The sequence below is a fragment of the Notothenia rossii genome (genome assembly GCF_949606895.1).
Source record: "Notothenia rossii genome assembly, chromosome: 11".
In the NCBI taxonomy this organism is placed as follows: Eukaryota; Metazoa; Chordata; class Actinopteri; order Perciformes; family Nototheniidae; genus Notothenia; species Notothenia rossii.
This window is the reverse complement of record NC_136910.1, coordinates 13,044,828-13,067,248: the sequence shown is the minus strand read 5'-3', so window position 1 is coordinate 13,067,248 and position 22,421 is coordinate 13,044,828. Positions and strand designations below refer to the sequence as shown.

Sequence of the window (22,421 nt, the reverse complement as noted above, 5' to 3'; positions counted from 1 at the left end):
AATCTGCGATGCCATCTCCCGACAAATGGATGTGACAGGCGGCAGCAGGAGCCCCGAGAGCGACAATGACTATTTCCGCTGCTCAATACAAGAAACCCTCGTTGTTTCAACCGATTTACATTAAAGGATATCGATAAACAGCGACCTTTCTAACGCGAGGAGGAGCGCATTCAACAGTGCGCGGTGCGTAGCTCAAGTAGCGGACCTGCTGAAAGCTGCGCTGCTGAACAAGGTGGAGTGAGTGGATCCATCGCCTGGCAGGGAAAGCGTCTCGCTTTTATATAATAGTTGTGCTTATTCAGTTTTATCCATCGGGACAGTAAGGGAAATTGTGCATTTTGACGGTGTTTCGCAAGAAGATCGGATTTTTACGCACTGATCAAACCGCAATTCCAGCTATGAACGCGCATCGTGAGGCGCACATCTGATATCCTGATTTCAAAAGAAGTTTTTATTACTGTGCGTGTGTCTGCTATCGACTCAACTTTTACGGCATTGCTTGGTGAAGGCAGATGAAAAGGCAGAGGAGCGGAAGGTGGTTGACTTAACATGGCTGAGCCGCTGGGGCATCAGTGGGCGCTGGCTGGAGCTCCGAAGAGCGCCTGAATCCCGGTTGAGTGGATTGTTGGGGGGCTGGCAGGTGACCAGTGGCCCATAATGTCCAAGAGGGAGAAATTCAACCAGGATCCTTCAATCCAAATCTCCAAGATGAATGTCATCATCCCCTTCTCACCAGATGTGCCCTGTGACAGCAACGGCCAGCGGATGTGGTGGGCTTTCCTCGCCTCCTCCATGGTCACTTTCTTTGGGGGTCTCTTCATAATCCTGCTGTGGAGAACTCTCAAATACCTGTGGACTGTGTGCTGCCACTGTAACGCCAAAAAGAAGGTACGCCAGGTCATTTCATAAACCACCACACCCCAACAAAATGACTACATTATAAGCCTATGTGTTGTGTACAACAGCCTGTGCGTGACACCAATGTGTCCAGCCAGTTTAATGAAACGGGCTCGTAATTAAATATGTGTCAAGGCCCAATCAGTATGTGCATGAATAATCAACTGCTACTCCCAGTTTAATGTGTCATAGTAACAAATAGACACCATTTTACTAGTTGAGTTTACTGAGCAACATCTTTATAAGTGCAGCTGACACTCGTTGGTGTACCACTCTCTATTTCTTCCATCAGGTTGATTGGAAAATGATTACATAAGCACGATACAACATTAAATTATTATAAACTGTTTTTTGTCCTTATGTAACTAAAGTGTTTGATATTTGGATATACAAATGGTCTTTTGTTTGAATTTAAAAGCTCCCTCTATGTACTGTACAAAATGCATCATAGCGGATTAAAAGTATTCAGTGGGGATTTAATCATTCTTCTTAAATCTCAGTACTTTTAAGAAATCCTTTTTAAAGCATATTTTCAGATTTGGGATTATGTGGAACATTTTAAAGGGTTGGTTCACCCAAATAAAAACAAAGCACATATTTCCCCAACTAATATCTCCTTTTGCGTTAATTATTGCAAACTATTTAGATTTTCTTTACCCAGGTTTTGAGATATTTCCCTCTTGAGATTACTTCCTCCCCTTAAGTATACTCAGGGAACACAAAATGTCATTAGTGCTGCTGTAAGCAGTAAAAATAACAAATAAATTACAAAAATCAATGAGCTGTTTTTAAAGAAACACTTTTCCTGTTATTAAGGATAACCAGAAGACCATCTGTGAACATTTTTTCCTGGAACTATTTTAATTAGTTCCTATGAAAACGTATCACTGTTTGTTCTGTGTAGTAACAGGGACACTGTCTGGGATGAGCTGTTCCTGTTGAATCTTAATGTAATGTTACAATTCTGTCATCACAAAGCAAATCCCATTCACAGCACCATTATAGGGGATGGATACACATTTAATTCAGTAGTTTGGAAGAACTCACCCTTTTAAGATTTAAAAAAAAATGTGAATCAGAAACGATACGATTTTAAAGGTTTAAAAGTTAGATACTTTCATGACCATGAATGGTTGTCACGCAAAGCATAGTTTCCCATGGTATATGTCCCCATCAATTTAGTTTGAAGTCTTGCTGCTTGAAAGCCTCAAGGGAATCATGCAGCACCATTTGTTTGACACAAATAGTCAGAATAGTTTTGCCCATTCAGGAAACACAGAGCATGTCAGCTGTCATACATTGTTGGACGGCCAACAGACATTCTCATATCTGTGTGGAGGCTAACTCTCCTGCCACACTGTAATCCCCATAAATCATTTTCATAACATTTAAGGCACACTGCCACTAGATTTTCTGTTTCACAATAGTCCCTACCCCATCTGCCCTAAGCCGGCTGCAGTCCAGCATTTGGAAAACACATATCTGGAATGTTTATCGGCCTCTACCTGTATCTTAAAGTTTTTATCCTTCCTCGTATAAAGGGCAAAGATGGACAAGCTGATAACATACGCCAGAGATAGAGCAGTTTATCTTTTGACGTGATGTGTGTGCATTCATCTCTCAAAAAGGGAGGGTGGACAAGGGAAAATGGCAAAGGCTGCATGCAGGTTGGTGCTGACCTTTTGAAGAGAGACGTGTCGTTTATGTGCTTTGGTTGAAGCTGGTAACAATTAGGGCCACAACTAATGGCGACTTTCATCAGTGATTGATCTGCTGTTATGCTTTTGGTTATTAGTTCATTGCTTAGCCTCATCACGAGCTCCCAGAACCAAAGGTAATGTCCTTAGATAGCTTTTTTACCCTAACACAAATTCCAAACGCATGATAAACAAGATGTTTTTGATAAACTGAGAAATAAACAGCACATCTTCACATTCGAGAAGGTTTTTTTTTTTTTTACTTATATAGATGACTGAAAGCTAATATTGATTTGAGAAGATTTTCAGCTCTGTTCAAATATTTGGAAAAATCCATCAGCGTTATCCAAGTTGTATTAATACATGTACAGAAATATCTCAGTGAAAACAGGATCAGAATGAGGCTGTTGCTTTCAGAGTCCACAGTCGAACACCCTCAAATGTGAATACAAGAGCACATTCAGATTTATTGTTTTTTCTCAGACTGTGCCAAGTGAAGCTGGTGACTCCACCAACCTGTGGTGCTCCTCTGTGGGAGTCAGCCAGGGACGGGTCATCCTTTCACTGCAAATCTTCCCCTCTGCTTTTTCTCTCCCGGCATTCATTTGGTAACTAAGCCCTGTTTTCTTCTCACCTTCTTTTTCTCATCGAAAAATCAACCTTCCTCCAAAGTGTCAGAAATGCAGTGTCAGGCGCATACGGTATGTGCCATATGAATCAGTGTTTTTGTTGCTAAGCAACTAGCAAGCAAAGGATTTCATTATAAGAGTAAATCTCGCTCTTATGCAGTTGTCTAGGCTGTGAGATGTGGCAGGTTGTGTTGGAGGAACACCTCCCCACCCCCCCGGTCTGTGCATGTCACTAACAGCCCAAACATGGAGCCTTCAGCGGAGCACACATTGTTTTCATTCATAGATGGGAGTTGATAATCAGTTTCCTCCTTTTCTGTTTTCCATTTTGTTTTCCCTCTCTGTGGGGCGTTCGCTGCCCCCGTTCTGCTCTCTTCTAACTTCTCACAGCTCTCATGTCTCTGAGACTAAGCCTGTTTCTCTCTGGCTCTGCCTCCCCAGTCAGACGTTAATCGATGAAACTCGTCGTTTGCGGGGTTCTGATGGATGCTGGCTATTATCTGTCTGGGAGGAAGGAGGAAACTGTTCATTGTAAATGGCACGGTACTTACGGAGGGGGGATGACAAGCTGTGGCAGCTTCTCACTCATTCCTCTGACTCACAGTCAGCAAGTTTTGTTGAAGGAATCGGTTTTATTGTTGGTTCAATATGTGTTCAGAAGAGCCGCTGGAGGTTTCAGACACCATATATCCAGCAGTGGATGTGTACGTAGAGTATATGTGCCCCTGGCTGTTGTTTGTTCAAGGTATTGAAAAAGGCCTCAACTATTTTCAGCCTCTAGGTTTTGGCAATGTCAGCTGATCGACTTCTTTAATCCGGCCATAACAACTTTTAGATGAATTGCCACTACATTTGCTTAAAAAATTAATCTTTCCCAAGGGGATGTATTGAATAAATGTTTGAAATTCCCTGAAATGTTCCTCTAGTACCATCATCAGGTAAACATCAAGTGAAATGTCCCGACAACTATAGCAGTAAAATACTGATATTCATGGTCCTTGGATCAAATTTATATTGTTTTCATTTGAATACTCGTTTAATGTATTAATGTTTATTCACATTTTTCACATTTTCATATATGGGCATGTATTTTGTATGCTGTAGGCATGCTACATTGATAATGTCGGAGTGGTCTCTCTTCTAGAAGCTTTCTACTGCATGATGATATTGTTTGATTCATATCTAAAAAGGCACGTTATGCATCGTTCACTCAGAGCCATGTGCATCTTGTTGCAGTGACTCAGTGTCCTTAGATGTGTCAGGTGATGGGTGGCGGATGATTGGAGGATTCACATATAGAGTCATCTCTCACGCTGCTTTGAAGTGCCATCTGAAATATTGTAATTATGAGATGAGTGCTCAGGATCGAACAGTGGTAATTACGAGTCAGAAAGTTGGAATAGCTGAGAGGCACTTTACTGTGTGTCTCTCACACACAAAGACATACACACACAAAATGGCAACAAGTCAAGAAGGGTGAATATACATGCTGCACAGAATTAACTACACCAGCTATCATAGATACTTTTTTTTAACTAGAGCATTCTGGCACTCTGCTGCACTACTTAATACAAAATACAAGAGCCTGATTTAGCTAGTGTCCATTTAACTTTATTTGCAGGCAGGAGAGCTTTAACACATCATACTTCAATATGAGTTTATAAGAAACGGCACTTGAAGGGGGCATCATTTATTTAACGTGCAGACCTCTGATCCTTCAACAATATCTCTGCAATGAAGCTAGTCAGTCCTCCTTGTAAAGAAAGCATACATATTCCTTGTTAAGTCCTTTTTATATTTGCTGTGTAATTAGTATGGCTAGTATTAGCTACTCATATTGCATAATATACAGCATGCTGCAGCTTGGCTGTCATTGCACCATCTGGGATCCAACAGGTCTCAGATTATCGCAAACGTTAAAAAACCCATCAGTGCCAGAGACTGCTCTGCTCATTCAGTAAGACAATACATGCAGTTGATTATGATATAAAACAAGTTTTATAGCAAATTTGTATGTCTTTTTATATAGGTACAATCTTTTGAAAATCTAATTTAACTTAACTTGAACTTTTTTCATTGATTTTTGCAGCAACTTTTAACGCTTTTTGCTGTTTTCAACTATTTCAAATAGTGTGTGTTGATGTTCATCAACAGGTGGGTCATTTATGTATCACAGATATTACTCATGTCCAGTTTTAGCTTCTTATACCACATAACAATCTGAGTTCAGCTGCTCACTGAGGCTTCTCTGCTTTTTGCCATTTATGCCAGGGCGGTGTTGGCGAAGTCGATAGGGACTTGGCTTGGCAACTGGAAGGTCACCAGTTCAAGTCCCGGCAAGACCCAGTGCTACCGAGGTGTCCCTGAGCAAGGCACCGTACCTTACACTGCTCCCCGGGTGCCGTTCAAAATGGCAGCACACTGCTCCTAACTCTAGGATGGGTCAAATGCAGAGAAACAATTTCCCCACGAGGGATTATAAAAGTCCATCTCTCTCTCATTTATAATCATGTAGATTTTCACCTTTTTCATTTTGTTGCTTTTCATTCAGTAATTCAATGATTGGAAAGACCTGGAGGCAAGTGCAATATTAAAAGTCACCTATTATCTAAAATCCACTTTTTCATGTATTTTATACATAAACATGTGTCCCCTCTGTGTAAAGAGATTCTGAAAGTTTCAGGAAAAAATATTCACTCACTTTTTGTCCTGATCCATTTACATAAAAACCTGTCTGAAAATCAGCTGATCACATTTTGGCCACTTTATGATGGCTTGTGTACCCATTAGCCAATAACCAACCAAGGTAACCCCCCCCACCTTATCACCTGAATCTCCTCCTAGAGCACCATTGTGTTCTTTGTAATCAAATATCTCTCAGAGGGGCGTGGGGAGTGGCTCCTTATTTCCATCTGAAGTAACAGACAGAGAATCAGCATTTCTGAACGTTTATTGGGATTATGGGATGCTACAATGATCTGTTTGGTATTTCGAGCCAAACACTTCAGGGACATGTTTTGTATATATCTGAGACCTATAATATATATTGATGAACAACAGTAGGGGACCTTTTTAAATACTGTCTTTCTTCACACAGCGGCCGGGCCATAGATCGGATATAAGATATCTTAGGAATTATTTCCTTCTCTGACAACCTCTTGATTTATTATTAATTAGATTTTTTTATTAATATATTTTTAAATAATGTATTCACTTTTGCAGATATTGTGTCACAAGCCACATGTTCTATTCTAGCTTAATGTACGTTCTGTTTGAAAAATGGTAATTGCGTATCCTGAGAATAGGCCAGCAGTGGTGATCAATGACCTCTGGTGTCAGGGGGACTAGATTTAGGACAGATTGTGAAACCTATATTTGGAGGCTGACTATTGATCAAAGTGACACAGAGGGGATGTGCTGCCTGAAAGGGCGTAATGACTACTTTCTCTTGGGTGTCCTGCTATTAAAAATTAAGCCTGTCTATTTTCATCTACTTCAAATAGAGATCAGTGGAGTGAATGTGTAGAAAAGGAACTACAACTTTTTATAGGAGTCGTTATACCCCTCTTGATTTCAGCTGAATTACCGCTTTTCTTAGAGGAAGTGATTACATTGATTAGATAGATTTAAATGTAAAAAACACAGCACTTCATCTTCAAACTGAAGGTACCTTCCTGCAATCTAACCTTAAGGTGACCCCGACCCTTTTTAAGAATAATTGGATTGAAGCATGCCATGAATATCGAATCATTTATCTTTTGATCTTTGGAAAATATCATGGTCAATGTGTTCTCAGTGTACAGTTTTTAAAATTGGTCATTAATGTGCCAGGAGACGACAGCGTGGCGCCAATTAGGCCTCCTTCAAGGTTTCCCTCCAAACATCCTGTGTATGAAACAGGGAAATGCTTTGTTGGATAAAATACCAAGTCCAGTTTTTCATAGAGTTGTGTTGAAAAGCCAGAGAAGACTTTGTATGAGTTGTGGTGTTAGTGCAAGTGTTTTGGAGAGAAAACAAAGAATCCTAAACACTTTTGGAGCCAACCATTAAATAATTAGTTTACCAATATTATATAAAATACTTTCACGTTACACAATGGGATTTAAATGTCTTATTAGACGATAAAGCCTATTGAAAAAAAAATGCTAAAATAAATACAAATAAGAAACACTAAAATCAAGGAAAAATAAGAAATCTATATCAACAGGAAGAATGTCTCTGAACAAAAACGTAGATACATAACCCCCCATCTCCACCAAGACTAAATTAATTACTGTATAAAGAGTTTTAATTATCATTTGAGTTAAACATTTGATTGGTTGGAAAAGTATCTGAAGTCCTCAACCACAAATCCTCTTGAAAAAATACAATTTCCCCATCTTATGTAGAAACACTTGCTCCGTCATCTGAGAAAAACGAAATGTTTCCACTAAGCTGCGTCTCATTTCATTAAGTGGCTTATTTTACCAATTTGAATTTCATGGCCATAAATATAACGAGCCTAAACGCTCAATTTGTTATTGATTTTGACTACTCCATGAATGCATAAGAGGATGCAATGTATTATTATTGAGCAGAGTGCATATCAACCAGTACTGAAATGTTTTCATTATTAAATGAGCAATCCTAAGCACTAGTCCTCCTACTTTATTATTCCTTTAATATCCAGTGACTTACCCCATATATGTTTAGTGTGGGACACAGTGTAACATAACTGCTGCCAAAGGGCCTGTTTTACCACTTTATTAGAGGGAAAGATGCCACACTCTTGAGTGCAATTCACAAATAAATAAACAATAGAAAACACTGCCTGAAAACAGCTGACACCTGTTGCCTCTCGTTTCTTAATTGCAGTTTCACAGAATCTTCCCTTTCTGTTTCTTGTTGGTAGCATTAGCTGCTAAGTGAGCTGGACATGTTATTTCACTGTGATCAGGTTAGTGCTGTAGGACGTGTAACACGGTCTGCTGGTGGTCCTGCTTCTCTCTGACTAATGGCTCTGAACGTGATTACATTTCTTAGTGCAGCCAGCTAATAATAATGGAGACGGTTGAAATGTGTGGCGTGTGGGTGGGCACCATTATTGTAAACTACCTATGTTGCAAATGTATTATCTTTTCAATTTACACACGGCATCTATTGCACGTCTGTCCGTCCTGGGAGAGGGATCCCTCCTCTGTTGCTCTCCCTGAGGTTTCTCCCATGTTCCCCTTTAAACTGTGGGGTTTTCTCTGGAAGTTTTTCCTTGTACGATGTGAGGGTCTAAGGACAGAGGGTGTCGTATTGTCATACTGATATTCTGTACAAACTGTGAAGTCCACTGAGACAAATGTAACATTTGTGATATTGGGCTATATAAATAAACATTGATTGATTGATTGATTGATAAACGATGCGGACACATTTTCTTATATTAAAATCTGTAAAGTCCATACTAGTATACGAGTACTGTTTCCATTGAAGACTTGATCATTTGTCTCGACTATATTTCTGAGGGGAAGAAGTTACTTTTTACTCCAGTACATTAGCTAATTATATCATGCTCTATGCAGGCAGTAATCGTAATGCATTATTGCACGTTGCACAAGGCGATATTTGGACTGAGAGCTGTGAAAGTTTAAAATAATGACTTCAACTTTTGGTTTTAGTCTTCTCATGAAATGCCGTGCCAATCACAAACAATTTAGAATATCTTTTTCAGATTTACGTTACTTACCTACCTTTCTTTCTAAACATGACTGCTGGCAAACAGATGCCCTGTATTCTCAGACCATTAATTCATTCATCGCCTTATTACAGTGGTGCGTCAGCCCCCTTCAGCAAAACAAAGATTTCTGGTGGATTGGAAGCGCGCGCAACACATGTTGTAACTTTTTTGTTGTAACTTTGAAACATGAAAGGGCATCGACTTCTCCCACGTGACAAGCAGTGCTGCCTCCGAGAGAGTGATGTGTGACACCATTAAGGTGCAGGAGGGTGAAGAGCCTGAGTCGTGTTAGCCTCGTGGATGTGGGGTGTTTCATCAGGGAGCAGGGCTAACCTCTGCATCCTGTCTCGATTTCCTGCTCTGTGAATCATGCCAGTCCCAGCAGACAGACACACAGAGGCAGACAGACAGGTGGACAGACAGACAGGCAGGCAGGAAGCCAGGCAGCCCACTCAGTGGAGCAGAAACACCAGGAGCTCAGCGGCTGCCATGGATACACTCCTGGAGTCTCTGCTCCGCTCACTCTGCATGTTTACTGTAAGCATGTGTGCATGCATGTGCGTGGGATAATTTTGGAAGCATGGAGCCTGGTCACTAAAGTACGAAGGAGCTGAGATTTTTGGGTATTGAGCAGTTGCTCATGTTGTTTTTTTACCAAGCTGTCAATCAAACAAAACACGAAGGTAGTACATTTCTATTCACAAGGTTCATTTGTACTCTGCTACTTTATGTCAGAAATTCAGTAATTAACAATAAATTAAATAGAGATGATGAATATGGCCAGTTAGTGCTCCTAACTGGCCCAGACCCACATCATGTTGGCTTTTAAGGGTTTGAGTGTCGTTCAGTTCCTTGTTTTGATTTGACATAACTTTTTTTTCCCATGCAAATGTAACATTTGAGGCATTTTTTGTTTAAAGCTTCAATAACCAACCTCATAGCACTGATTAGGTTCAACAATTAATTTTAAATTTAAAATATAATGGAAATTTTGTGGCAAACACTGTGGCTGTTATAAACTTCAGGGAAAACAATAATATTGTGAACAGAGTGATAAGAGTATTTAGCAGCTAAAGAGCCAGATACTTTTTTAAGAGTTGATGGAGTCTAAAATAGAAGTAAAAGGAGAATGATTACTGGACTCACATTTATCAAGTGTCTGGAAACATGACTCCAAATAATTGTAATGATGCTCCATGTCTGCTAACACGTTAGCCATAAGGTGATTTTAATATAAGTCATAATGCTATCTGCTACTTGCTTCCTGCTAAGAAAAGAAGTGTGGCTTCTTTCATTTCAATATTGCACTCACCGTTGTAACATGTGCTAACTGAAAAAACATTTTGAGTTAGAGCAATCAGTTACATTTTGTGTGCAGCATCAATTGTATGATATAACATGTTATTTAGTCAATGCACTCTGGCTCCTATAGACACAGGCTATTGCTTTCAATTTCACTTGGATAACATTTCAAGCTGTTGTCACACACAGGACTCAATGCTTCTGCATTTGTGGACATCTCCAACATAATAAGACAATAACCTTTACTATAACACCTATTCTGCCATGGGCCTCTACAGAACGTAATGTTTCCTTCTGTCTTTATTTGCCTTCACGATGGGGCCTGGATGCTTGATGGGCAGTATCTTGGTTGTTGATAAAAAGTAGGAAAATAAAACATTTATCTTGCAACAAACTGCCATTGTGGAAGCACTCGTCTTTCCTGTGGTAGAGGAGATCCCCAAGAAAAATACTGGGAATGATCCACCGGAATATGAGAAAAGGCCGTTGTATGTACTGTAGTTTATTGTATAAGCAAGATACTATTCAATGCTAATATTAACATTTATTTTGAAGATAGTGATTGTTTGATTTGCAGACTTTCTAAATAAATCATTTCTTGTCTCTGCATCACATGTTTCACTGCTAACTTCTGCATCCCCTCTCCTCCCAGACGGTCCATCGGATCACCACAGGCGATGGCATCAAGCGCGTTGATAAGGAAGACCCGGCGGCCAGTGAGGTGGGCTGGATGACCTCGGTCAAAGACTGGGCCGGGGTCATGATATCAGCTCAGACACTGACAGGAAGAGTCCTGGTGAGTTCACACTCAACATTTTTCTTTACAATGAATAGAAGGCTTATATTTACTTCCAAACTGAATTAAACCCTGCACAAAATGTAATTATATTGAAAATCGAAATTGTGTTGAACCTCCTCATACTTTGTAAAAGGGTCTTGTGAAAATGATTTGTTGTGTAGAAACTTTGCTGAGCAGAAACTTGCATCTTGCATCAACCATTTAGCTGGGATTTATTACTGCTTGGCTAACGCATAAATATATAGGCAATTGTTTTGAAGTGCATATCTTGGCAGCTTATCTCTCAGACTGAGAGGCAGACACATCAAAACAAAGCCAGGGCAAAAAAAGAGGAGATTTAAGAAGTGAATTAAGGTCATACCACCCCATAAGGCCCTCAGACAGCAGCAGAGAGAAAGTGATCCAGATGTCTGCAGGAGGGAGGGACATGTACAGTTTACCCATAGCATTTGGTCAGCGGTTGCCATGGAGCCTGGTGTGTCTGTTGACAGCGTCAAGTGGAGAGCAAATGCCTCTCCGACTATATTATATACTTCCATATCAGATCCTTATTATGTTGTCCCGCCCAATGGCAAAGTTTCATTATGATGGACATTCTGCTATCCTCTTTGCTTCTTATATTAAAACAGTGTTTGATGATTTGGAGGTGAGTGCTTGGCAAGGCAAAGTAGGTCTGAGGAGTGATGAAATGTAAAATGCACGAGTGGGAGAACCATGCCAAGGCTTGCCGCAGTGCTCGGGTCGGAACCCACTTTCACCCACCCCTCTAAACGGGGTGCAACGTCTCCATTTGGCTCAGCATGTGGATGTTGTTAATCATGAATTCTGGGTTGGCAGCCACATTCAAGCATAATGGGTTAATGTGACATTTTATCTGAATTCATGTTTGTTGGACAAACAAGGAAGGATATGATGAGCATCAAACCCTTAAGTTGTAGATTCAAACTATTATGTTTAAAGATCTCTCACTGTGACAAACAGTTTATAGTGCTTTAGTCATATATGCATCATGTTTGTCTGATAAATGTCCATCTTCTTTTTTTTTTAAACCCAGGGAAATGAAACATGTCTTAGTTGTTTTGGGATGATGTGTGTAACCGTAAGCTTTCTGCAATGAGGTGATTAATACCGGGAACATTTTTTTTTGGTCTCAGTTTGAGCTAAAAACAGCACGTTTTCTTCATCTTCCCCTAAATATCATATGAAACTGTGATGAGTCAGGCTGATCTCAGGTTGTCCCCACGGCGTCTTCTTCTCGTCCTGAGCCCAGGTGCCAGTGATGCTCAACACTGACAGCAGCATATTGCTAAGAGAAGCGTGACATCGGCTCTTCCTGTGCTTCCTTGTTCTTCCCTTTGAACCAACAACGCCCCCCTCAATGCGCAGCTCTAGTGCCCCGTCTCAATGATGGCTTGACACAGAACTGTTTAGCGAGTGCACGTCTGTAACCATGGCAACTGCAGCTTACCTTAACACGGCAGATGTGTGTGATTTCTATGTCAGGCTGTTTAGGGGGCATATCAAAGCCTATTTACAGGTAATCTGAGAGGGAAGTTTACCAGGGAGTAAGATAATGGGTTAGTTTTAGTGAATAGCAGCATGTGTGTGTGTGAGATTGAGTGTGTGTTTTTATTTCATGCATCTAGCTGTGTGTGTTTGTTGAGCTGTTATTCCCACATCCTCACCCACGTTGTTGTTCAAAACAGGCAGCCAGTTTCTCTTGAAATATTCTAAAACAGATTTTTACTCCAGGATATTAATGTCCACCTGTTTGATACACATATTTTTCATTAATTAAGTCCAGTAGAGGGTGGTATGTTGTTTTTACACTTTGTCCATGTTCATCCAAGCAAAATGTATTTTGACCAATTAAACCTGGTTAAAAAGGTGCCAATCTTTATGCAGTCAAGGAGGGATAAATATTCCCCTTAAAGACACATTGAGACAGCTCCTTGATGACTGCAGGATTGTTTGCACTTGTGAGACCTGAAATGCTTTCCGGTGTGAAATCACCAGTGGAAAAACATTACGCGATGAAAAAATATACTTGTCAATCATGCATTTCAGGTTTTCATTTAATTAACTCAGGGTGTGACATGTGACAAAGAGCATGACACAAACCTTTCTTTAGCTTCTTAGTTATATTGCATTAAATACATGTCTCTCGCCTCTTGTAATCTGGCTTTTCAAACTGAAATGTTAAGATTTACCCCGAGCAATTACAGAATTACATGTGTTAACCAAATGTTATTCTCGCTGCCTGCCGAGCTGTTTACCTCTGTTGGATGTTGAGTGATAAACAGGTGCAGGCAGCCTGTCGTAGACCCAGCGGCCTGATGTTCATTTGCCTGGCTGGCTTTCCATCTCAGCAGATTGTAAAAGATCAAACCTCGCCTTTAGGGCTATTTGATTAGCAGGGAGGACACTTCCTGATGACCTTTAAGTCTGTAAAGGTTTATCTGCTGGAGATCCGCGCTCCATGTGCACTCACATAAAAAGGCGAGCCTCGTGTTTATTCTCTAATTTCTGAACAACAGTAAGTGAGGATATGGTTTCCCCCAGATTGGGGACACGTTAGGATCCCATCTGTCTCTTTATGCATTATTACATTTCCCCTCCCCCCTGGTCATTTTCACATCATACAAGACCACCCTCCCTATTTGTGAAATATGTCATCCTATTACTGTTTGCTCACGTCAAAACAAACAGACCTGGCTTTAGGGGCTGAACAGGTGGCAGCAGATTGTACGTGCGCCAAGAAACCCAGCGGCTCTCCTGTAATGTCATGGGTCTATTTCCTGATCCAGTCACACTCTCCTCAAGGATGTTCTCATGGAGGAATTGCAGGACGGGGTGTGTGTGATGGAGCGTCTAAGGTTAGAGTGTTCTGGGGGAAAATGTGGTTTTGCTTAAATGATGGGATCCTGCTGAGTGACATTTAGCTCACATGCGCTCGCTTCTGGAGGTCCACGGGGGTCCTGGGATGTCGCAAAGCTATTATTCTGGCCAGAAGAAAGGGTTTCTATAAATGGAAGCTCAGAGCTGCCCTCTGGCACCGTTCAGTTTGCACCCCATAAACCCAATCTCAGTCACAGGTGGAACAGCTTCGGTGATTTTTTGTGAGAATTGGACGAGTTGTCTCTTCTGACACCACATGCCTGGATAGGTTAGGCTACTTAGCAATGCTATCTTTTCACACTGTATGTGAGTGGATCCATACATATTGGGGATTCTTTTCATGAAAGAAAAAGTATGCAATTCCAAATAACCTGGGTCTTATTCCCTTTTTGTCCAAAGGTTTTCAATACACAGCAAATATCTGTACATGATATACATGTAGAGTTTTAATTTGATCTGAAAAATCTAATTAATGGTACCTTCCATTTTAAACCGATAGTATTGGTTATAAAAAAAACAAGAATGTCTTGTGGTTCTTCTTTTTTCCTACTTTCATTTGAAGTAAATATGTTTTGGTTTTGGCCCTAAGAGTTCCCATCATGCATTGGGTGATGTATATTATTGTTGCCACTGAGTCTGCCAGTAAACTATGAGCCACACTTAATGGTGTTGTGTTTATTTTATTTAGTCCAACCCTAACCCTAACCCCTCTGCGACATGGAAAGTGATGCTACATCAGACACTAGATGTTCCAAGGTGTTTTCCTTATCCCCATTTGTTTGATTGGTTGCTTCACCACTATACCGTATATTTTCTATTTAAAGCCAAGGTAAATGTAAGATTTTTTTTTTTAACCGTGACCTGGCCAATAGAACATCATGGAAATAATTTCAACTGTAATCACAAACAAACTAAACAGACAAATACAATATTCACATTTGTACAAATGAGAGAAAAAACTGTTATACTTGTATCATTAAATTATAAATTGTTTGCGAGAGGTGTCTGCTAAGTAACCTCTACCTCATCTTTACCAGCTGCCAAACAAAGAGTGCTGCAGATTCAGAGTCGTCTAGGATTACTGAGGTCAACATGTGGAGGGAGTCCTATTGGATGTCTCGGCCGCTCTCTAGATTTGATGTCACCCGGTAGCAGCCTCAGGGGGAGGAAGGAGCTCTGAGTAGATTTATAGGTGGGCCAGAAGGGCACTTTCATCTGTCGGACAAACTCACCTCATATTCCTCTGTGGGGCTCGGTCGTGCAGCGGCATTTGCGCCACTACATGGAAAAGCTTTTTGCCTGATGAGGGAGAGAAAGAGTAAACACTTTACTGGGGACTTGCTGTCTTTTCTGGCACAACAGAAATGTCCAATGTGCCATTCAGAAGTGATTGAAGAACTTGTCCTTTTCATGACTGATTTCAGCTTAGGGCTTTCTTATTATCACACTTTTCTCTCAGTGTATCGCTCAGCATATAGGAACTCAGAGTATTTACTCTGTGTGCCCTTTTCTTGACATTCCCTGTTAACACTTGGCTTCAGATTAGGACATCAGTGTTGTTGTATGTAATTGATATGCTACCGCCATGCCTGTGGCCTTGCGACAGAGACAGGAGGCTGTTGGACACCTGTGGACTCTGGTGCCTGCGGGATCGTGTGTTACTTTCACCGCGCCCAGCACAACAGAGTGAACAACGTGGGAGCGTCACTCTGCTCTCCGCCCGTCGCTCAGTCTGCCGCTATTTTCGGGTGACAGCAGCTGCCAGGCCTGTTTTATCAGGGCCTCGCTGAAGGAAACAATGTCATGTGTGACCAAAGTTGAATTAGGGTTTTAGTTTATCCCAGTCAAAACAATGAACATCTCAATCTCAAGTCATTTTTGTCTGTGATTTTGAAAAAGAATGAAAAAATCTACAAGTGTGTGGTGAGGATATTTCAATGTCTTTCTAAAGTAATCACCTCGGTTCAATCATTTTCAAAAGATTAGGGTTTTTAATTTGAACAGGAATGAATGAGGAAGGTCAGTGGAGTCAAAATAATAATTCAACTTGATGGCAATGTTTATCTGTTGGTCAGTACAGACATATATGTCCCTCTCAGGATGAATCTTATTGAATTTGGTCACATGTTTTTAATATGACGATAGACCTTTAAACTTAGACATTGGTGCCAATTAGCAAATGTTAGCATGTTAACAAAATAAATGCTGAACATGGTTAACATTATAAAGCACATCTAGGCCTAAACACAGCATCACAAAGTCGCTAACATGGCTGCAGATAGTTAGTCTTGTGTTACTTTTTGAGATGGACCCTGGGGAATAAACAGTAGCTCATTTGCATTTCTTTCCCATTTCCTCCACTTTTAATGAACATTTTAATTTCCAATCTGTAGAGGTCCCAAGAGGACCTTGTTTGTTTAAATTCAGCAGGAAACATACCTTTTGTCTGCTGATAATTGGTCTGCCCTTTTCAGATATCCAAGTACTTTTCCTAGGATGACCTTAGCTGACATCATGCCGGTCCCTTAGTACTAAGGACTAGGCTGTCTTATTTACTGGCTTGTTCTCATGGTGTCTGTCTAGATTTATAGCATCATTAGTGTATGCCCTCCGTGCATCACACACACAAATGTTAGTGTCGCTTTGACATATTTATTTGAAGGTATCTTGACCCGTGGCCATCTGTGTCTGAGTCTACAGATTGAGAGTTGCTTGATCTTTAACTCTCTGCTCCCGTGGGGCCAAATTCTTGTGGCAAATGGTTTTTGGACACGAGTAAGTACCAGGTGTGATAATGATATCCCCCATGGGCAGTGGGAGAAGCAGTTTCTAATTTGGAACTTCTCTATGTTTGGCAGCAACTGTACATATTCAGCAGGATCTCATTTGGCACAAACAATCGGTTGAGTATAATTAGTTTTGTGGAGCAGCCTCAAACTCAGACAGCAGGACAAACTGTGGAGAGGAGACTTGCGATAACATCCGTCCCTGTCCCAAAAATTCCAATTTTATTAGCAGTATGATGATGAGTCACGAATTTGTCTCCCCAGATTTCATTAACAATCATTAGCCCCACAATGACCCGGCAGCCGCTGCTTTGTTGGAGCTCACAGAGTCTTCAAAACTCATCAAAGTCACTCACAGGAAAGGCAGACATAAAGGAGGTGCAAATGAGGTAGCTCTTGATTTCTGCAGCTGGCACTTCAAGTTCAGTTTAATTAATTAAAATGGCCACTTAGAGAACATTTATATATGTCGAGGATTGAAGATATTGCAAACTGGCCACACGACAAGCTCTAACTTTGAGAGTGCACTTTAAGTTCAGCGCTCAATTTATTACAACCAAATCATGTCTGACTGGAGAATTTGAAAACAATTTGAATACATGATTATGTGTGAAACCATATTCTCCACCTGCTGCTGGGCTCACACCTCATGCATCCCCTCTACAGTTACAAATACGTGCAGCTGCTACAGCTTCCCAGATGCACAACATGATTTACATTTTCACACATAACAGGAATTTCCATTGTAAGGGCAGGGCATCTTCTCTCTCCATCTCTCAGTGGGAACCCCTCCTCTCTGAGAAGCTGGGTGACTCATCGCTTCTGCTCCAATCAAACGCCTGTCCGCTCATCGATAGACATCAGACCATTTTTATCCTATTTTAGGAAAAACATCCATTTCCTTGTATCACATTTTTGTGTCAGTTTCCCTTATGTGTCAGCTTATTCCTTTTGTTTTCAAGACAAGTGAGTTACAACCTCATATTTCAGCTCGGACAGACAGCGAGAGGCTGGGGGGGAGACACATCTATCCCTCCCATCCTAAGCTCTTTACGCCTCACTGTGAGAGTGGTTGGGCTGCTTCCAGGACGGCTTAAATCATGGCTTAGCGTCTTTGGGATTTGGGGTTATACGCAGCATGTTTTGTATGTTAATAGCCGCAAACTGTAGTGAGTGTCAGCTCTTATTTATAACAGAGCCAAACATGCTGTTTTGGTCTAATGAGAGTCGATTTCTGCATCAATCCTCTCACATGAAAAGGACATGAAAGGGAAAACTGAATCCCAAATAGACTTTCAAATCAAGCATGACAGAGAGATGTTCCACAAGGCTTGACCCAAAAATGTTTCCAGGATCGCGCCATTGTTGTTGCGGCTTAGCGAGGGTGTCGTCAGCGCTCATACAGCAGATCGCTCACCATATACAGGGACGGACGTCAAACAAACACAGGATCAGGTTTCAGACGGTGGGTAGTTACAGTGCAACCTATACAACCTGAAACACAAACTGAGCACTTGCGTGGAGCTGCCAATAAGAGTTTAAAGGAGGATCCAGTTTCTAAAGACTTTAACCGCCATTGTTTTTTTTATATCTGTGCAATCTGGCTAATGGAGAGAGTCCAGATATCAAACTACTGTCAGCAAAGTATGAGATTATCTTGTAAGATGTAGCAACTGTAATGATAACACTCCTATAAAGATACTACCATATATGATTGTATCGGTATGAAAGCACGTTGTTGGTCTCATACTGTAAGGGGAATGCAATTTATTTTCAAATAGCATGTACTTTATCACGGCACACTGAGCATTGAGGCAGTAAACAAAATGGCAAGAAATACAATATCGCTTTCCGTTCAGCACCACTACCACTACACAAGACACAAAGTAAACCAGCTTTTTGTATGCCAAACAGATTTGATATTTCTCTTTACAACACTGGCCTTTAATACTTGTGTATACTGTATACTTACATGATTTGTGCCTCAGAGTATAATTTTGGAGAGGCTTACGAAATGCTGTGTCTTAAAGAACAAACCACATGAAACAATTTGTCATTCTCCAGATATTTAGAAGAAAAATAGAATTAATAGGTGGTTTGAATTGAGTATCTTTTCGTCCACTTTCGTGCTGCTGGGATAAATATTGTCAGCGAAGGAGGAAGACATGTTTGAACTGGAGAGTCACTTCAGGCTCCAAACATACTTGGTGAAAATGCCCTTATTTGTACAATAATTGGGTCAGCAACATGGACTATTCATCCAAACAGAAAAAAGACTGCTATCTTGTGTAAACAGTTTAAAGGTGATCTGAAGTGTGACTCACTGCTTTCATAGCCCTACTTCAATTTTCAACCTTGCCCCATCCTGCTGCTGTAGAGTTTTTTAGAAAAACCCAGCACATGTTTTATCAACATAGCATATTGCAGTAGCCGCATTTCAAAGAAAATGTAAATCTAATCATGCGCTCACAAGCCCCTGAACCTGTTTCCCAGTTAGTCCTGTCTTTTCTTCACTTTTGGATTCCCAATGGAGACCTGCGGGAGGCTGTTACGCCAGTTCACTGAGCAGCACTTATTAGACTGTGTGTTGATGTTGGGGGAAGGAGTGAATCAGTAATGTGTGAGTGGCTGTAGAGACCCTAAAGGCTCTTCCTCCGGCAAACCTCAATTCTCAGGAGTGAACTGCTTATAGCTGACAACAACAGTCATTTACCTCTGTGTGTCCTACGTGTGTCCGCTGAACGAGTTGGAGAATATGACACATGAGTTTATTTTTTACATTAAAGTATGTTTTTTTTCTTTTTCTTTGAAATAATCATATATTTCAACACAGTCATTTAGGACACATGCAACATAAAGGGCCTGTATTATTTATATTCAGTCATAAATCAATGTGCATCAAGCTGCCACACATTTTAATTTGGACAGCAGCTGTTGGGAAAGTTCACAAGGTTATTTTTGACCTGCTGTTTCAACACCAGAGTGTGTTTGCTAAAACAATGTTAATAACTTTAATGTCATCAACATATTCTCTTTGTGTCGATGGGTGTAAAAGTATATGAAAATACTTTTTAACAACATGTGATTATATTTAAAAGATAAAGACTTAAAAAAGAAATCTTTATTCTGATTTATAAACTGTGCAAACCCTTAAAGTAATACTTAAGAGTATTTAAATGGTAAATAAAAGGTATATTCTAAATGTCGAAAACTGACACCATCCACACAAGTTTCGGATGCTAGGTGTTTCGTAAAGGAAAAAGCAGCACAGATGTTGTATCTGAAATTGTACTCCTTAGACATTTGTAGTTTCCATACTGGCTTTGTCCCTCGTGTGCAATGTACGTCTCGGCTGCTGACGTCCGCAAACACGTCTGTTAGCTTCCTTGTTCTCGGTCCCTGTGCACATTGCAGCTGAATGCAGTAACGTTGCAATTATTACTTCAGGCAGACTCTGTAGCTCCAAGCAGACATTCAAACTTATAATGAGCTAACAGAAACTGCGCTACCAGGATCTTTCTTCTTGTGTCTCCCATAATTACCCAAAAAGTGTGAATAGTATAAATGTAGGCAATTTGAAATAAACAAGGGCTCATTTAAAAAATCTACTAAAAAAACATAGCTCCAATTGTGGCCCAAAGATAACTTACTGACTCGTGGGGATAATATTCCAGATTGTCCGACTAGTCACAACACCAGGGGCACCGCCAGGGATTTTGGGCTCCATGAAAATATATCACATTGGGCCCCACTACCAGGCCCGGGCCACGCCAACCAAGCACAATGCTGTAACCACACCTCCAGAACCCAACCGAATAATGTATGCTTTAAATAACTCTAACTGTACAGGCTTGCATCTATCTTGTAGTCCAATACTAACTGCACAATATTTACTGACACTGAGCGGTGAACATACACTGTGCAGACGTGCAACATTCTACTGCTGTAGAATTCACTATTTGATATAACACTAACATTCCTGACAATAGACCTCAATAGTCATCTTTTATGGTGTACATGCCTTTTTAATAACATTTTTGAATTGAACATTCAAAAATCAAAATAAATATAACTTAAATATACATGACCTCTTAAATTAAAATAAAGTGGACATTAACACCAATATTATCATTTATAAAATGCTATAACAAAAAAAATAACATAAGCAGCAGATTTTTTTATTAAATATACCAACTACAAAATAATCAGAGCCTGTTCTCAGTCTTTTTCTCATCATGCATCTTGTGTGTAGTGATCCAATATCGTTACCATAGCCTTGCCCTTTAACAGTTATTACGAGCCCTGGCTCAGCCTCACCAAGAGCCCAGCGCCTAGCCTTCTTACAGGCAAAGTCACTGATCAAGTCCTTGAAGTCCAGCTTTCTAGCCAACTGGCTTTCAATGGACAGCATGGCAAGACTGCAAAGCCTTATGGGGGGACAGGGCTGAGGAGCCTAAAGATGGATCGGTTGGTCCTGGCACCAGGGGAGGGATTTAGTATGAATAGCTGCTAAAAATGTACCTGCATTTATTAAATGTCAGCTAAAGAGGAGTGAAATGAAAAACCTCTGCATTTTCTGTGAAGATATTAACAGTACTTAAAGGTGGGGTATGTAATTTTGGAGAAACCAGCTTGAGTGTGCTAGAATTTGAAAATACACAACCGGAACAAATCTGCCACTTCCTCACAGAGCCCCTCCTCCAATACACACAAACGCGCACATGACCAATGAGGGCACGAGATAAGTTTGTGCACAGATGGAAGGCTGACAGGCAGGTAGGCCATCCAGTTATTTTAGCCGGGCTGGTGTTGCAGTATAAATTGAGTCATGACAACTGGCGACATTCTATTATTTTCGTCATAGGAATTCGGGGCGTGTACATTGAGGACCCATTGTTGACTGACCAGGAAAGAAACATGTTGATCGCCTCGTTTGTCGTTTACGTTCATCTTTTGCTATATCTGCCTTCCTAAGATGACTTTGCTGCACATTCAGTACTCGTATGTGAGGGTGTGGGTGACGCTTACAGGGAGGTATCGAACATTACAAAGTAGGTGACTGTGTGGATGCCTGTTCAAAACATTGCAAACTTCAATAAATCATTTAAATTATATATTTGTGTCCGACTTTCATTTGTTCATCGTTCTTAATGTGATGTATAGTAGCTTTGATAGCTGTCCATACCTTCAGACAGCCTAAAAGTAAAACACAAGTTGTTTATTCACAGCCCGAACGCTCATCGAGATGACTGGATCATCTATGACAACTTGTGATCAGCTCCGATTAAATTGTGATATCAATTCTGTAGCTATTCTCCAGGGAGCACGTTTTTTTTAATGAAAAAAAATTATCCTTCTCATCACAACAAGACTCTACACTGTGCAGGAAAAACAATTACATACATGAAAATAACCTTGATGCACGGGAATTAAACACACAAACTAATTTAACAGATACATCATCAGAAGAAGGCAGAGAGGAAGTAAATAACAACACGGAAGGCAGACAGAATTGCTTAGACACGGGTGTCACATGAAATTTAAATGTTCTGGAAAGTTCCTTATACAGCTTTAGCCTTTTTTATCTCATGAAGTCCCTAAGTGACACACACTGAACAGTCTGGTGGGTCATGGTCCTTGTCATTTGCTTTTGTCTTCCCAAAACAACATGTCCAAGATGTCCATGTGCCAGGCTAACACATGTGA

The 22,421-nt window shown here is 40.5% G+C and overlaps 1 protein-coding gene across 10 annotated transcripts in view; it reads left to right on the top strand.

Annotated features, from left to right (window-relative positions):
* Positions 1 to 22,421, top strand: part of LOC307024856 (calcium-activated potassium channel subunit alpha-1a-like) — a 78,454-nt gene continuing 56,033 nt past the window's right edge. For 5 of the 10 annotated variants that reach the window (XM_079659308.1, XM_079659306.1, XM_079659304.1 and 2 more), the window contains exons 1-2: positions 2 to 888; positions 10,885 to 11,028. In XM_079659308.1, coding sequence (XP_079515434.1) covers positions 658 to 888; positions 10,885 to 11,028 — 375 coding nt within the window. In that variant the 5' untranslated portion in view covers positions 2 to 657. Of the gene's footprint in view, positions 889 to 10,884; positions 11,029 to 22,421 lie in introns of all 10 variants that reach the window. The other 5 variants (XM_079659307.1, XM_079659301.1, XM_079659302.1 and 2 more) reach the window with 2 other exon arrangements.